At 41.2% G+C, this 18,128-nt stretch overlaps 1 protein-coding gene across 4 annotated transcripts; it reads right to left on the bottom strand.

Moving 5' to 3' along the window:
• Nucleotides 1-220: 220 nt before the first annotated feature.
• Nucleotides 221-13,741, bottom strand: LOC139407031 (TraB domain containing). Of its 4 annotated transcripts, none has more exons than XM_071150325.1 (10): nucleotides 13,678-13,741; nucleotides 12,525-12,601; nucleotides 12,102-12,171; nucleotides 11,527-11,708; nucleotides 9,362-9,502; nucleotides 7,325-7,435; nucleotides 6,956-7,095; nucleotides 6,478-6,650; nucleotides 5,999-6,095; nucleotides 221-5,856 (listed from the first exon to the last, which is right to left on the bottom strand). In XM_071150325.1, the coding sequence occupies exons 2-10, from the start codon at nucleotides 12,546-12,548 to the stop codon at nucleotides 5,676-5,678; spliced, it is 1,119 nt and encodes a 372-aa protein (XP_071006426.1). In that variant the 5' UTR covers nucleotides 12,549-12,601; nucleotides 13,678-13,741; the 3' UTR covers nucleotides 221-5,675. The 4 variants fall into 4 exon arrangements, with proteins under 4 accessions (XP_071006426.1, XP_071006435.1, XP_071006453.1 ...); XM_071150334.1 differs by having other exon boundaries at nucleotides 13,702-13,741; XM_071150352.1 differs by having other exon boundaries at nucleotides 12,525-13,052; nucleotides 13,279-13,731.
• Nucleotides 13,742-18,128: the final 4,387 nt, after the last annotated feature.

Raw genomic sequence — 18,128 nt, 5'->3', positions numbered from 1 at the left:
CCATATATCTGTTTGTTTAAAGTCACCAGAGACGTCATTCACCATTTCATATCAAGACACGTCGCTGTCCGAGTCAGTTGTCGCAACACTGCACAACGGATATTTGTCTAAAATATTGTGCAGCTCTAGTATTGGTCCTACGGGAAACTAAGACGGAACTACATTGGTCATGGCACCCAAGGATGGCAGCAAAGAAATAATAAAAAAATAGATGGAATACTTTTTATTTATATACATTTTTATTTAAAAGTTGTATAGTTCAATACAGAATGTAGGCTTCAATATTTGGCTTGTTTACAATGAGAAGAGTGAGGATGGGAATACAGATTGTCATTCATACATACCTTTTTCTCTTGTCAACAAACAAAACAAACTACATCAATACTGACAGAATGGTGCAGGTGATATAGGACAGCTGCATGGCCCTATTCCACCATACACATCAGAAACTACAGTAGGTTGGGAAACATATAGATATCAAGTTATCGTTGTAAATGACCCAACTATTTTCTGACAGTGGTTTCCTTATTGGCTCAGAGTAAACTCAAACTGTAGTCCTAAATACACCCGCTGAGATGATCGATTGAGCTACAGCGGTAGGCAAATTTTCCAATATATTTTCATTACAAATTCTAAATACATTTTAAGGGGCAATGACTGAGATATGTAAATGCAACATGGCATTATCTCTCAAAAGTACATCTATCAGATAAACATTTCATTTTGAGGGAAACAGAATCTACAACTATTTGTCTGAGGGTGTCACCCAACCTGGTCCTATCCAGCAGACCCAGACATACAGTATGAACAGACTGAGATAGGGAGAGGGAGACACAAAACAATAAGAGGACAGTGAGAAATGAACAAGCCACAGCTGCAGCAGAGGCAGGCAATCTACAGGTCCAAGGCAGAATAAGGCGATAGCAGAATAAGGCGTTAACCCCAACCAACCCTTCCCAGCTCCCATCGAAAATAATCCCCAACATTCCCCATTCATTCCTAGGGATTAGGGAACAATCTGGCAATCGGCTGTACTAAAATCATGCATGTTGTAGAAGCATGTAGTCTGAAATGTCAGATGTTCCCGTACAAAGAGAGAGTTCATTGATGGCTTGTCGTACAAAGTGCATATTTTCTGATCATGTCCAGTATCTACCACAATCACGCAGAAAGTGGCAGTTTGTTTTACAACATACATGTTGAAGGTGCCTCATTGCAAGTACAGTCAAATATACAAAATGCCCCCATTTAAAATACATTGCTTGCTTTGACGCAATTTTACTCCACCCTCCTCTGCATATTTATCGTTGTTTTTTTTTTTTAAATCCCACATTAGCCCTCTGTTAAATTAAGTGTTATAAGTGTGGTGGTCATGGTATTTTACCCTTCCAACTCCAACCAATACAAAACAGACAACTGATCTTCCAGCATGTAGCATTCTTTGAAAAAACAAATATGCACTCAAAATACCCGTACATATTTGAGATGGGCATTGCCTTATACAGTACAGGTATTTATAACACACGTCGAAGCATTAGGTTGTACCGTCTATCAATCAGTATGGTTGGTTGTGTGTAACAACAACCAGCACAGATCAGTTTGCCTTGAGGAACAGTATATTGTGTGACCAGGAGAAGTAGTCACTATAACACCAGATATAGGCTAGTCCCTGGGCTGACTTTCCTCATGAGCGATGGAGGAACTTAGGTGTCCATGTTGGGATAGCGCAACTACAATTTGTTACTAAAACCTTCTGTTTCTTGGCTGGGGAGAGAACTTTCCCCAAAACCCCCACTGTGGTGGTAAACTACAGTGTAGTCAGTTACATACATTATTTGGTAAAATTTGTACTTTTTGACTTTAAAAATTTAGTTAATTTGTTAAATTCCTTACTAGCCATGAGTGGGAATCTGTACCCAAAAATATAATAAAGTGCTATATTTAAACATGGTCATTGTTAAAGCCTAGATGGTCCGATGGAGGTCCTGGATCCAGGATTAAAGAGACTGTACGAGAATGAAAAGTCATTAGTGGGGCGGTAGCTCTATGCTTCAACTATTGGTGTCCATTACAGCGCATTTGGAAAGAGTTCAGACCCTTTGACCTTTTCCACATTTTGTTACGTTACAGCCTTATTCTGAAATGGATTAAATTTTAAAAAATGTCCTCAATCTACACACAATACCCCATAATGACAAAGCAAAAACAAGTTTAGACATTTTTGCAAATGTATTAAAATTGTAAAACTAAAGTACATTATTTAGTATTCAGACCCTTTGCTATGAGACTCTAAATTCAGCTCAGGTACATTCTGTTTTCATGAAGCATCCTTGAGCCGTTTCTACAACTTGATTGGAGTGCACCGGTGTTAAATTCAATTGATTGGACATGATTTGGAAAGGCACACACCTGTTGATAAGGTCCCACAGTTAACAATGCATGTCAGAACAAAAACCAAGCCATGAGGTCAAAAGGAATTGTCCAGAGCTTCGAGACAGGATTGTGTCAAGGCACAGATTTGGGGAAGGGTACCAAAACATTTAGGCAGCAGCGACAGGGTAGCCTAGTGGTTAGAGTGTTGGACAAGTAACCGAAAGGTTGCAAGTTCAAATCCCCGAGCTGACAAGGTAGAAATCTGTCGTTCAGTTAACCCACTACTGACTTGCCTAGTAAATAAAAGGTAAAATAAAAATTGAAGGACCCTAAGAACAGTGGCCATCATTCTTAAAATGGAAGAAGTTTGGAACCACCAAGACTCTTCCTAGAGCTGTCCGCCGGGCCAAACTGAGCAATCGGGGAATGTGACCATGGCCCTTCCTCTACCAAACAGGCCTGTATGAGTGGCCAGACGGAAGTCAATCCTTAGTAAAAAGGCAGCGATGCTTGGGAGTTTGCCAAAAGGCACCTAAAGTATCTCAGACCATGAGAAACAAGATTCCCTGGTCTGATTAAACCAAGAATGAAGTATTTGGCCTGAATGTAAGTGTCACATCTGGAAGAAACCTGGCACCATCCCTACGGTGAAGCATGGGGGTGGCAGCATCATGCGGTGGGGATTTTTTTCCATCTCTGGAGAGACCTAAAAATAGCTGAGCAGCAACGCTCCCCATCCAACATGACAGAGCTTGAGAGGATCTGCAGAGAATGGGAGAAACTCCCCAAATACAGGTGTGTCAAGCTTGTAGTGTCATACTCAAGGCTGTAATCGCTGCTTCAACAAAGTACTGAGTAAAGGGTCTGAATAATTAAATAAATGTGATCATGTCAAAACTGTTTTTGCTTTGTCATTATGGAGTACTGTGTGTAGATTGAGGGGGAAAACAATTTAATCCACTTTAGAATAAGGCTGTAACGTAACAAAATGTGTGTGTGGGGGGGGGGGGGGGGGGGGGGGGGGGGAATCAAGGGGTCTGAATACTTTCCGAACGTACTGTATCTATGAACAGTTGAAGTCGGAAGTTTACACACTTAGGTTGGAGTTATTAAAACTGTTTTTTCAACAACTCCACAAATTTCTTGTTAACAAACTATAGATTTGGCAAGACGGTTAGGACATCTACTTTGTGCATGACAAGAAATTTTTCCAACAATTGTTTCCAGACAGATTATTTCACTGTATCACAATTCCGGTGGGTGAGAAGTTTACATACACTAAGTTGACTGTGCCTTAAAACATCTAGGAAAATTCTAGGAAATGATGCCATGGCTTTAGAAGCTTCTGATAGGCTAATTGACACCATTTGAGTCAATTGGAAGAGTACCTGTGGATGTATTTCAAGGCCTACCTTCAAACTCAGTGCCTCATTGCTTGACATGGGAAAATCAAAAGAAATCAGCCAAGACCTCAGAAAACAAAATTGTAGACCTCCACAAGTCTGGATCATTCTTGGGAGCAATTTCCAGACACCTGAAGGTACCACGTTCATCTGTACAAAAAATAGTACACAAGTATAAACACCATGGAACCAAGCAGCCGTCAGAACGCATCTCCTTCCTTTTCGGTCTGTCTCCTAGAGATGAACGTACTTTGGTGCGAAAAGCGCAAATCAATTCCAGAACAACAGCAAAGGACCTTGTGAAGATGCTGGAGGAAACAGGTACAAAAGTATCTATATCCACAGTAAAACGTGTCCTATATCGACATATCCTGAAAGGCCGCTCAGCAAGGAGAAGCCACTGTTCCAAAACCGCCATAAAAAAGCCAGACTACGGTTTGCAACTGCACGTGGGTACAAAGATTGCACTTTTTTGAGAAATGTCTCTGGTCTGATGAAACAAAAATAGAACTGTTTGGCCATAATGACCATCGTTATGTTTGGAGGAAAAATGGGGAGGCTTGCAAGCCAAAGAACACCATCCCAACCGTGAAGCACGGGGGTGACAGTATCATGTTGTGGGGGTGCTTTGCTGCAGGAGGGACTGGTGCAGTTCACAAAATAGATGGCATCATGAGGATGGAAAATGATGTGGGTATATTGAAGCAACATCTCAAGACATCAGTCAGGAAGTTAAAGCTTGGTCGCAAATGGGTCTTCCAAATGGACAATGACCCCAAGCATACTTCCAAAGTTGTGGAAAAATGGCTTAAGAAAAACAAAGTCAAGGTATTGGAGTGGCCATCACAAAGCCTTGACCTTAATCCTATAGAAAATGTGTGGTCAAAACTGAAAAAGCATGCGTGAGCAAGGAGGCCTACAAACCTGACTCAGTTGCACCTGCTCTGTCAGGAGGAATGGGCCAAAATCAACCCAATTTATTTTGGGAAGCTTGTGGAAGTCTACCTGAAACATTTGACCCAAGTTAAACAATTTAAAGGCAATGCTACCAAATACTAATTGAGTGTATGTAAACTTCTGACCCAAAGAAATAAAAGCAGAAATAAATCATTCTCAACTATTATTCTGACATTTCACATTCTTAAAATAAAAAGTGGTGATCCTAACTGACCTAAGACAGGGCATTTTTACTAGGATTAAATGTCAGGAATTGTGAAAAAATGAGTTTAAATGTATTTGGCTAACGTGCATGTCAACATCTGACTTCAACTGTGTATATATATATATATATGTTAAGTGCAACGAGGCGGCCATATACCACAAACCCGAGGTGCCTTACTGCTATTATAAAACTGGTTATCAATGTAATTAGAGAAGTAAAAACAAATGTTTTGTAATACCCATGGTATACGATCTGATACCACAGCTGTCAGCCAATCAGCATTAAGGGCTCGAACCACCCAGTTTATTTTGATATATAATGACTTGTGCCAATAATATCAACTTCAAAGACCATATGCACCAAAATCTCAAATTTCAATGTAACATTAATTGGAATGTGGGGGATAGCAGATGTAATATAAATGGAAAAACATTTGTAAATCTTACAAAAATCCTTCTTTTGCCATTTCTTTTTTTAAATATACAAAAATAAAATAAGGGTACTGTCATGGTTTCTTAGGCAGTACTGTTCTGTGTTCCACAGGGACATGGAGGAGAGGAAGGAAGGAAACGAGAGGGAGGGCGGCTCAAGCCCTCGGACCCCTTACGTCCATGTCAGTTCATAGGGTAGGAGGTGAATCTTGACCTCTAACCCCTCCTATCAATAAGGCCATTGGTGGTAGATGCATTGTTTTCGTATTAGAGGGGATCGTTCATGTCACAGGTATAGGAGAGGGGTCACGCCGCTGCTGGGGGCAGTGGTCGCAGGTTGTCCAGTAGTGATTGGACAGCGGGTAGGGAAAGAAGAGCCCTCCCCATGCCCCCTCCTGCACGGTAGCAGGCGTATCCCAGTACTCCTATCACCCCAGCCTTCAGCACCGTGCGCAACATCCAGCCAAAACGAGATGGAGGAGCAACACTGACAGTCACACAGAAAAGCAAAAGAAAGAGGGTCAATATTAACTCATAAAAGTTAGAAGATGCAGAAATACAATGATCCTATTGCTCTATAATATAAGTAGTAATAACTTGGTCTAGACTGCTAAGAAAGATACACACACCTCATTATCTCCTGAATGTTGAGATCCTTCTCCCAGTTCCTTTCGATGCCAGGGACATGGCCCATCCCCACCACTCCCACCACCACAGCAGGCACTTCTGTTACAAGAAACAAAGCGAATTTATCCAGCTGAAATGGCATCCATGTTCCCAAAAAACATTGGTCTGTAACAGTCCATCTATTATGCATAGATACATTAGGAGTTGAGGATAAACTTAATTGGCATCTTAGGCAGTGTGCAAAACACAGACACAATAACCCAGCTCGTCCATCTTTCAGAGTAAGGGTCCAATCAAACTGCTGACGGAAAACTATGCCAGAAAGTAAGCCTTTTCATTGATTTAATTGCAATCTTGCGGAGACTACAACCAATGATATGGTAGTGTTTTTCCCACGAGCAGTGTGAACAGACTAATGGAGAAACTTGTCTGTGGACTTCCTCAGGTGAAAAGTGAAACAGGCAGATGCTGCGATACTCACTCTGGGCATTGGGGGGCGCCTCCACACAGCGTGCGGCCTGGCGGAGCGTGTGTGTGAGGTAGATGTCTCGCTCAGCTACAATGGTCTGGTGGAGAGCGGGGAACTCGCCGATCATCTCTAGCATCGTCTGCTCCAGCAGGTCCTTCTGTTTGCACTTCTCCACGTCCTCCTTACTGACACACAACAACAACAAACATATTGCAATAACAAAAGCATTGCACCAACTGGGTTTAACCAAGTCCCCAAATGAATTCCCAATAGCTTGCCATCATTTGTATTCAAGTAAATAAATTAAGCCCTATATAAATTAAATCTATTATTACATTGGATATTACTAAATACAGTACCACCCTAATAATATTTCTGCTCTAATCTTACTACATACTAACCAAAGGAACTACTGAGAGGAAGTGTATAGTGGAGTAAGCTGTGGACTTAACCTAGACACTAGAGAGGAGTAACTGTCAGGTTATTGTACCTGATGGGGTCTGACAGGAAGCACAGGCCCCAGGCCAGTCTGGCTTTCTGCCACAGACTGAGAGCAGCGATGGCCCGTTTGAATGTCACCGGGATAGGCCGGTCCCCCAGGTGGAACTTGCAGAAGGGCACTCGGCCCGCCTGGGTGGAGAGAAGAGAGAGGGAGGGTCTTTACATACAACTTTACTAATACTGTACCTAGTGGGTAACAGGTAAGAGGGTGTTAAGTTCAGTATGTTATGCTGTGTGAGATAAGAACATTAGTGTGTATTTGAAAGTATTTGTGACCTTGACCTGACACCTTGTGCGAGAACAAACCTGTGACCCTTATCAAGATGAACTATTTTTAGTGAGTGCGTGAATGTCTCACCTGTTTGAAGGCCTCCCTAAACTCCCCTCCAGGAGCCATGCCCAGCTGCTCTGTGATGTGAGCCGACACTTTGAGCAGCAGGATCTGCATCAGGCCAGACATCACTCCATTCTGTGAGGACATAATAAAGAGGGGGAAGGACAAATAGGAGAAAGCTGTATGTAGTTCTGTCTTTGAGCTGTTCTTGTCTAATGATGTTCTATATTATGTCATTCTGTATTATGTTTCATGTTTTGTGTGGACCCCAGGAAGAGTAGCTGCTCCTTTTACAACAGCTAATAGGGGATCATAATAAAATACCAAATACCAATACCAAAGAGACAAAACGGTGAACTGTAAGTTAACATCCAATCTATCCTCTCTTCTAGCAGAGCAATTAAAACACATACAAGCTCAGATCTCAATATCTTGTTCTATGCTAACAGTCCAGATAATTAGAACTGAGCATGGAAAGGGGTCCTTTCATTACTCATCCCCCTGGTCTTGGAATTCCCTCCAAGCCAACCTAAAAGTCTAGGACCTGGTGTTCATGGATGAGTTCAAAGGACAAATAGATGAACAGGTTGTTGAGACACGTAGTTGTTTCCATTTGTCACCCGATGTCACTAGTTTGCGTTGCCTCATGTAAGGAAGCATGCTGTGTTACTTTACACGCGCATGCCTGCACGTACGCACACACACTGTTTGTTTGCTGTTGTATTTGTGCTGTTGCCAGCGGTCTTCTGTCTGCGTTGTCCATTTTGTCTCACATTGAGGTGTGTTTAAAAAAAAATCCTAGCACTGCGCACAGAGAGATGGGATAAAACAAACGCACAGTCACAATAACACAATAGAAAAATCTATATACAGTGTGTGCAAATGTAGTAAGATTAGGGAGGTAAGGCTATAAATATGTCAGTGGCAAAATAATTACAATTTTGCAATTAAACACTGGAGTGAGAGCGCAGAAGATGAATGTGCAAGTATAGATAATGGGGTGCAAAGGATCAAACAAATAAATAACAATATGGGGATGAGATAGTTGGGTGGGCTATTTATGGATGGGCTGCGTACAGGTGCAATGATCGGTAAGCTGCTCTGACAGCTGATGCTTAAAGTTAGTGAGGGAGATAGAAGTGTCCAGCTTCAGTGATGTTTGCAATTTGTTCAAGTCATTGGCAGCAGAGAACTGGAAGGAAATGCGGCCAAAGGAGGAGTTGGCTTTCGGGATGACCAGTGAAATGTACCTGCTGGAGCATGTGCTACGGGTGGGTGCTGCTATGGTGACCAGTGACCTGAGATAAGGCAGGGATTTACCTAGCAAAGACTTATAGATGACCTGGAGCCAGTGGGTTTGGCAACTAATATGTAGCGAAGGCCAGCCAACGAGAGCATACAGGTCGCAGTGTTGGGTAGTATATGGGGCTTTGGTGACAAAACGGACAGCACTGTGATAGCAAATTGGATGCAGTCTAAGTAGAGTGTTGGAGGCTATTTTGTAAGTGACATCGCCGAAGTCAAGGTTTGGTAGGATAGTCAGTTTTACGAGGGTATGTTTGGCAGCATGAGTGAAGGAGGCTTTGTTGCGAAATAGGAAGCCGATACTATATTTAAACTATATTTATAGAAACCAAGGCTGTTGTGTCTGCCGATAAGAATGTGGTGATTGACAGAGTCGAAAGCGTTGGCCAGGTCGATAAAGATGGCTGCACAGAATAGTCTTTTATTGATGGCGTTTATATCGTTTAGGACCTTGAGCGTGGCTGAGGTGCACCCATGACCCGCTCGGAAACCAGATTGCATAGCGGAGAAGGTGCGGTGGGATTCGAAATGGTCGGTGATCTGTTTGTTAACTTGGCTTTTGAAGACTTTAGAAAGGCAGGGTAGGAGATATACGTCTGTAACAGTTTGAGTCCACTAGCAAGCGTTAGAAAAATGCTTCTTGAAATTATCGATTATCGTAGATTTATTGGTGGTGATACATCTTTTTTTTTTTTTTTTACTCATTTCAGGGCCAAAAAAAAGCCAAACTGCCCCCCCCCACCCCAATAGTCGTACCTGTTTGATGGCCTGCTGGACCTTGTCCAGATTAATGTCTTTTGCCTCCTTCAGCAGTGTCTTTTCATCCATCTTCAGCATGGACACTCTGTACTGGCACAGCTCCACCACCACCACGTCTGGCTGCACTGCGCGGATCGTCTGAGGGAGGGGAAGAGATGGGGAAGAAGGCAAACAAAGGGGACAGGGGAGAAAGGGGGAGGAGAGAGTGGGAGGATAAGGAGAGGAGGAAAACAGGGAAAGGGGGTAGAAGGAGAGGACAGGAAGGGAGAAAGGGGAGAAAGGGCGGTAAGAGAGAGAAAGCCAAAGGTATAAGTACAAGACTGACAATAGCATGGATTTTGCCCGAGGGAACAAAACAAACAGGAGTCTGGGAAACCAGGACATGTAAGGGGGATGTCATAGTAATTTGTTCTTAACTGACTTGACTGGTTGAAAAAAGGTTAAATAGATAGTTCTGATGGGCAGATTTCAAAATACTTTTTATTCAATCATCTCTGAAGGACAATCATTTAGAAAATGTATGAATCCCATGAATTTGAACGAACTCAACAGAGGCCATTCCAGGAGATACCTATGACAATCATTTAAGGCCGGTTTCCCAGACACAGATTCTGTCTAGTTCAAAAATGTACTTGAATGGAGATTCCTCATTCGGCATACTTTTTAGGAAGGCCAGACAAAATTGATTCACTATTTAACAGATTTCCCCCCCAAAAAGCGAGGCGAACAATTTAAAAAATATATAATTAGGTGGATAAGGAATAACAGTACTTTGCCACATTGTCCTAGGCTATATGGACATGAACAATAGGATAAATATTCAATTTGACTGATTTTCAGATTATTAATGAACATTATTCACATAGAATATTGCATTCTATTATACATCCTATCACATTCAAATTATTTTTTATTTTTTTTAAGTTGTATGAATGTATCAGTTCATTAATCATCTACTTAACTGTATAGCCTAACAAATTCAAGAAAGATTGACAATAAATAATTGTAATCAAATTCAAATGTTGATACATAATGAGTTAATTACCTGAATGCATCTCTATAGCCTAGGCGTTAACAAAATATTCATACAAATATGATTGGGCCTCTCAGACTAGTAGGCCTTGTAGAAAGAGGGTCAATCAAGTTAGGTCTATCAAATGAATGTATAAAATGTATAAATCCAGCCATAGAGTATAACCTATCATCATCAAAATATTTTTTGGGTTTATAACATGCACAATTAGAAGCATAAATTTATATAGATCAAGAGTGACTAAATTCAAGCCCAGTAACTTTGCTCACCGTATACTTCTTCGATTGTCTCATCTGGCTGCCACGAAAAACCCCACCTGCTGATCTGCACAAAGTGTGTGCGTGCCACTGGCAATGTACTTTGCTGGACATGCTAGCTGTTGTCAGCAGCGCATCATCACTTCAAACGCATTCTGTTGTGGTGTTATCGGTTGGCCTACTACTACTACTGGTAGTACCGGTAAAATGTAAGTTATGAATCGCAAATCACCATACAGCTGATACTTCGATTTCATTAATCACTTTGACTTCAATTTGGTTGTCCAAAACACTATCAGCTTGCACTGCGTCTTTGCTGATGAATGCCCTGATCTCTGGCCATTCAATTAGTTAAGTTACATTGTCGTTTCGTCTATTAAATCATTTCTTATTCATCTGAAAATGATGCAATAACCATGAATTTAACCGACTGTTTGTTTATAATGAGGGACGTCCCACGTTTAACCTGGACACATAAATAGTAGGAATTTATGCTGGCTTTAGCCTTGGCTGCGTGAGAGAGAAATTAAACATTTGCACGTCACCTGCAGGTGCGAGTGTGTGTGTGTATTTCACTGTCCAATCAGAGGCTCGAACATGATCTGAGCACATGATCTGAGGCTGTTTGGTCTCTTGGGCATCAACTTGGGAATGCCTCAAGGGAGAGCGGACAGTGCATTATAAACAAAGAGACGCATAGATTGGCCAAAAAAATAACATAGGATATATATATATTTTTTTTCAGTGTGGAGAAAAGTGAGGCGGGGCATCCGTTAAACAGTAATTCAAATTTGTCCGGCCAAACTGGCTAGGATAAGCTGTGTCAAGGAAAACAGCCCTTAATGCTTGCATGTCAGATTTGTTGTGCTCACCGTGGCCACGTCCTTCTTGCTGCTGTCACTGAAGTGGGCGGTGCCTACCAAGTAGAGCAGGCTGCCATCCGGGGCAGTCAGCCGGGTGACCGTTTCAGGGAGTTCTGGGGAAGACTGGCGCCGCTGGGCACGCACCTGCCATAGCAGCTCCACCGCCTCAGAGTTCGCTATAAAGGAACCAGCTGGGGAGAGAAATAGAGCAAGTAAGAGCGAAAGACAAAGGCAAGAACGGAAAGAACCTTTAGTTCCTACATCACTGAATTGGATGGCAGGAAAGACAACATACTTCGATATGCCAAAGGAATGTGATTGTCAGATATGGGTAGAGTGAACAGTGCATGTTGTAGCCTACTGAAATAAAGGTTACAAACAAGTTAGAACAGACTTTCAAACATAACATCGCTGTGGGAGGACTTCACAGACATTAAGAGAACATGGATAGTAGTGTCAAAGCTTGGAAAGTAAAGGACGGCTCCCCTTTTTCTCACACATGGGCATTGTGAACAATATAAGCTTTTGGTGGCAAGCAGACGGAGAGAAAAGTAAATACATTTTACGTAAATAAGGGTACTCACAGAGTCCAGCGGGAGGACTAGGCAGTGACTCATCTTCAGACGCATCTTCAGAGGGACCTACCAAGTCATCCTAAAAAAAAAAAGTAAAAAAGCATATGTAGTCATTAAGTCATTCTAAAAGTGTACATGTCAATGAAAACATTTTGTCAATGTGCTCAAGGGCTTAGTAGCCAGATGTATTGTGACACTGATTCTTAGACAATTAACATCAAGGCTAGTACAGGAGTGGGACAAAATTCTAAGAATGTTTGTTTTGCTTAATGTATTATGATCAGCATAGAGCTGTGTTCTTCAAATAACACAGCTGTATGGGACATAACAGATGTGTGTGAAGCTGTACTCTGTGTGCCTTTTTAAAATGATCAAAATAACAGCTGTCAAAGCATTATGCAGTGACCCATGTCCAGCAGTCCCCAAACTTACCTCGGAGTTGTTGTCTTGGTCCATGATTCAACCTTTAAGAGCTGGGCAAAAACTAAAGCAATGTCCCACCTTCCTTACTGAAAAGGAAAGCAAAACAGGAGGAAAGAGTATGATCAAATGTATGAATACATTTAGCCAAATTCATCAAGTAGGTTTGTTGACCAAAATTGCTTTTCTCTGCAATGCTATCAGCTGTGATGCTTATTTTGTGACTAAGCTAAGGCCCAACTGCTGACGTTTGCTAACTAGATATATGTGCAGTGTACCAAACCATAAATAAACTACCCATTCTCACTAGTTAGCTACCATCAGTATATGGCGATAAAGTTAGTTGGAAAATAAAACCGTCTAGTTAACGTTACCTGTCACAGGTAGCTAATTCTAGTAGGTAAGACAATTTGTGAGCCAGGTTTTACTGTGACAGGTACATTACAGTGTATAGACAAATATCATGAGCAAACTGTCATGGCTAAACGCTCTCCTGCTGCTGCATGTAGCTGCGTACTTCAACACGATTACATTATTTGCCTACCTTCTCATGCCTTTTGCACACAATGTATATATAGACTCCCCTTTTTTCTACTGTGTTATTGACTTGTTAATTGTTTACTCCATGTGTAACTCTGTGTTGTCTGTTCACACTGCTATGCCTTATCTTGGCCAGGTCGCAGTTGCAAATGAGAACTTGTTCTCAACTAGCCTACCTGGTTAAATAAAGGTGAAATAAAAAAAAATAAATAAATAAAAACATCACCTTCACACAAAAGTGTTGACATAGCTAGCTATTTTGCTAGCTAACCACATGCTACAAAGTCAAGTTAGCTAGCTAAAGCTGTCAAACCTGCTGGTTAGAGACAAAACATGAACACCCTTAGCTGATATTCCCCTCGTTTCCACATATTATATAGCTAGCTAGACAAACTAGCTAACATTATTCATTAAGTTAGCAAGTTGGCCAAAGCTAACTACTTGCCGACTAGCAGCTAGCTTACTACTCGCCGAATAGCAGCTAGCTTACTACTAGCTAACAGCTGACATATCGGTTAACTGGCTAACTGCTGCTAACTACTTGGCAAACAATGTCATATCAATTTGTAATTAACATATAATAACTACAGCTTACAATGTTATACATTAATAAAATAAAACGTACAAGTTAGCCAACCTGTGCTCTCACCTGCACTTCGACCAATGATGTGTTCGACTCGTTTGTTAACGTTGTCTTCTGGTACTTGTAGTTCAATTGAGATTTGAGTGCGTTGTGGTAATCAGTGGTGAAAAGCACCCTATTGTCATACTTAAGTAAAAGTAAAGATAACTTAATAGAAAATGACTAAAGTAAAAGTGAAAGTCACCCAGAAAAATATTGCTTAAGTAAAAGTCTAAAAGTATTTGGTTTTAAATATACTTAAGTATCAAAAGAAAAATGATAAATTATTTCAAATTGCTTATAATTAGCACAAGACATATTTTTTACATATAGCCTGGTGCACACCACAACACACAGACCTCATTTACAAACAAAGCATTTGTGTTAGTGAGTCCTCCAGATCAGAGGCAGTAGGGATAACACGCAGACGTGCTCAGTCCCCTACTGTACAGTCATGGCCAAAAGTTTTGAGAAGGACACAAATATTAATTTTCACAAAGTCTGCTGCCTCCGTTTGAATGATGGCAATTTGCATATACTCCAGAATGTTATGAAGAGTGATCAGATGAATTGCAATTAATTGCTCACTGACAATTGTGCCTAAGAACACAGCCATGAATAAACAATGGTACCGACACATCCTCCGAAAGCAACTTCTCCCAACCATCCAGGAACAGTTAGTGACGAACAATGCCTTTTCCAGCATACACCTTGCCATAAGGCAAAAGTGATAACTAAGTGGCTCGGGGAACAAAATATGAATATTTTGGGTCCATGGCCAGGAAACTCCCCAGACCTTAATCCCATTGAGAACTTGTGGTCAATCCTCAAGAGGCGGGTGGACAAACAAAAACGCACAAATTCTGACAAACTCCAAGCATTGATTATGCAAGAATGGGATGCCATCAGCCAGGATGTGGCCCAGAAGTTAATTGACAGCATGCCAGGGCGGATTGCAGAGGTCTTGAAAAAGAAGGGTCAACACTGCAAATATGGACTCTTTGCATCAACTTCATGTAATTGTCAATAAAAGCCTTTGACACTTATGAAATGCATGTAATTATACTTCAGTATTCCATAGTAAAATCTGACAAAAATATTAAAGACATCAACATTTGTGAAAATTCATATTTGTGTCATTCTCAACACGACTCCAACACCATCAATAAGTTTGCCGATGACACAACAGTGGTAGGCCTGATCACCGACGACAAGACAGCCTATAGGGAGGTCAGAGACCTGTCCCGTGAGGTGCCAAGACAACAACCTCTCCCTCAACGTGATCAAGACAAAGGAGACGGCTGTGGACCTCAGGAAAAGGAGGACCGATCGCGTCCCCATTCTCATTGACGGGACTGTAGTTGAGTAGTTTGAGATCTTCAAGTTCCTTGGGAGTCCACATAACCAACAAACTACCGTGATCCAACACACCAAGACAGTCATGAAGAGGGTACGATAAAGCCTAGTCCCCCTCAGGAGACCGAAAAGATTTGGCATGGGTCCTCAGATCCTCAAAAAGTTATACAGCTGCACCATCGAGAGCATGGTTGCATCACTGCCTGGTATGGCAACTGCTCGGCCTCTGACCACAAGGCATTACAGAGGGTAGTGCGTACGGCCCAGGAAATCACTGGGGCCAAGCTTTCTGCCATCCAAGACCTCTATACCAGGCAGTGTCAGAGGAAGGCCCTAAAAATTGTCAAAGATTCCAGCCACCCTAGTCATAGACTGTTCTCTCTGCTACCGGAGGGCAAGCGGTACCAGAGCGCCAAGTCTAGGTCCAAAAGGTTTAACAGATTCTACCCCCAAACCATATGAGTCTTGAACACCTAATCAAGTGGCTACCTAGACTATTTGCATTGCCCCCCCCCCCCCCCCCACCGCATCTTTTACGCTGCTGCTACTCTTTGTTCTGTTTATTATTTATGCATAGTCACTTTAATAACTCTACCTACATGTACATATTCCCTAATACTAACCGCTGCCCCCACACATTGACTCTGTACCAGTACCCTCTGTATATAGCCTTGTTATTGTCACGAACGTCGTCAGGGTGGAACGACCGGACCAAGGTGCAGCATGGTGAGCGTACATTTCTTTTTATTTATAAATGTCACCAACAAACCAAAGAATACGGCCACAACCGTGACGCTTACTTCGGCTATACAGGCCACTAACAAAGTCAACTACCCACAACAAAGGTGGAAAAAGAGGCTGACTAAGTATGATTCCCAATCAGAGACAACGATAGACAGCTGTCCTTGATTGAGAACCATACCCGGCCAAAACATAGACATAGAAAACATAGAAATAAAGAAACTAGAATCCCCACCCTAGTCACACCCTGCCCTAACCAAAATAGAGAATAAAAGCCTCTCTATGGCCTGGGCGTGACAGTTATTTTACTGCTGCTCTGTAATTACTTGTTACTTTCATTTTTTTGTTTTTACTTATCTATTTTTTACTTAACACTTATTTTTCTTAAAACTGCATTGTTGGTTAAGGGCTTGTAAAGTCTACACCTGTTGTATTTGGCGCATGTGACAAATACAATTTGATTTGACCAGGGATGTTCTCTTGATAAGTAAGTGAATTGGACCATTTTCCTGTCCTGCTAAGCATTGAACATGCAACAAGTACTTTTGGGTGTCAGAGAAAATGTATGGAGTAAAAAGTACATTATTTTCTTTAGGAATGTAGTGAAGTAAAAGTAAAAGTTGTCAAAAATATAAATAGTAAAGTAAAGTACAGATACCTTAAAAAACTGCTTAAGTAGCACTTTAAAGTATTTTTACTTAAGTACTTTACACTACTGGTGGTAATATAGATTTGTAGTTCTTATTATTTTTGTTGTGCAAACCAACGGCCATATAATTATATTTATATGCATATGCTATTAATTGCAAAAACATTTATACAAGGAACTCTTGTTCAACTTTTATCTTAACAAAAAACTTTTATTACACAGACTACATCATACAGTCACAGACAACTTTTGACTCTGTCACCAGAAACACCACCCAACATTGCCTCAAGAAGTAGTTTTGTATCTTTCACCTGTTTTACTTGGACTAGGATTTTGGGTGGATAAACTGTTCATAGATCTGTGCCCAAGGAGATCTACCCAGACAGAGCCTCCAGGAACAAAACTGTTTCTTTACCCAATCTGAGGTCCCCAACCCCAAAAAACGGTGAGGAGCACTGCTCTATCGACATGCTCACACTCATAAACTTGTGCTACATATTTAAAGTGCTTTTGAATGCATTAGTGTGCTAAGTACATCAAGGGGATAGTGTGCTAACCACTGGTCATAAATAATATCTTATTAGGTAGCATACCCAGGCAGGTAGTTTCCCAAACCATGTATTTAGTGCATGTTAGACTGTGAACATAACAACACATGTATCTCATTTGAAAGTGAACTTTGCATTGTCACAAACCGTGTAAGTAAAACATTTGATTTATACGTGTTCTAAGCCTTCCTCTTGTCACATACCAGTGAGATATTCTAAGGTTTCTAATATATTTTACATGCACATCATATGGCCCTTTTATACAGAGACATGTTTTATTGCCCAAGATGACAGATTCACAGCATTAAGGAATCGTCAGTGTGTTCATTCAGAATACATGCTTGTTGTAGATTGTTCTGCCATCACTGTTCAGTTTAGGTTACCAATTGCTTAGATATACGATTGATGGTGGTTGCTACACATCCCCCCCTTGTTAACTGCATCATACCTAGTGAAAGGTGCTATTATATGCTAATACCAATTCTACTAACTACAGTACTCTACTTCTCATTCGTTAACTTCAGGGGGCATTGTTTTTGGTGAGTAATGAGCAACCACAATAACCAAGACTTACTGACGCGGCATTGGACATGGGGTGCTGTTGTTGCTCTCAATGTGGTGGTGCGTGGCAACGTAGGCCTATGGTGAAAAGGTAGGACAGTCAAAAGCAAAGCATTCAGATGCTGTGCATTTTATTGTGTACAATGCTTTCTATATCTACGTATAACTTCCCTTATTCTTCATAACTTCCACAAGAAGAGCTGGATATGACTGTAATGTCCAGCACTCTCCCTGAATGAGTCCAGGTTTCAGACCACTGCACATTGAAAGGCCATGAAAACAGTCACTTCTACTGACGTTGAGAGGTGGCAGGTTTGGAATACCTTTCGTAGATCCATAGCATGGAGATTTTAACTTGAATGTTGGCAATAATGCATATGCTTGCCTATATTAATTAAAGTGAAGGTGTTTCTGAATTTGACATTTTTGTTAACACACGAAAATCCATCCTATGACTTCCCTTGTGGATGGATCAGCGAACCTTACCTAATAAGTGCACTAGTGGTGTGAGAGGAACCCATTAAAAGGTGCAATCTGTAACTTTCATTCCCAGTCAAAAGTACTTTAAAAGGTGCAATCTGTAACTTTCATTCCCAGTC

This window comes from Oncorhynchus clarkii, chromosome 1, assembly GCF_045791955.1.
Source record: "Oncorhynchus clarkii lewisi isolate Uvic-CL-2024 chromosome 1, UVic_Ocla_1.0, whole genome shotgun sequence".
Taxonomy (NCBI): domain Eukaryota; kingdom Metazoa; phylum Chordata; class Actinopteri; order Salmoniformes; family Salmonidae; genus Oncorhynchus; species Oncorhynchus clarkii.
This window is presented reverse-complemented; position numbering and strand designations above follow the sequence as displayed.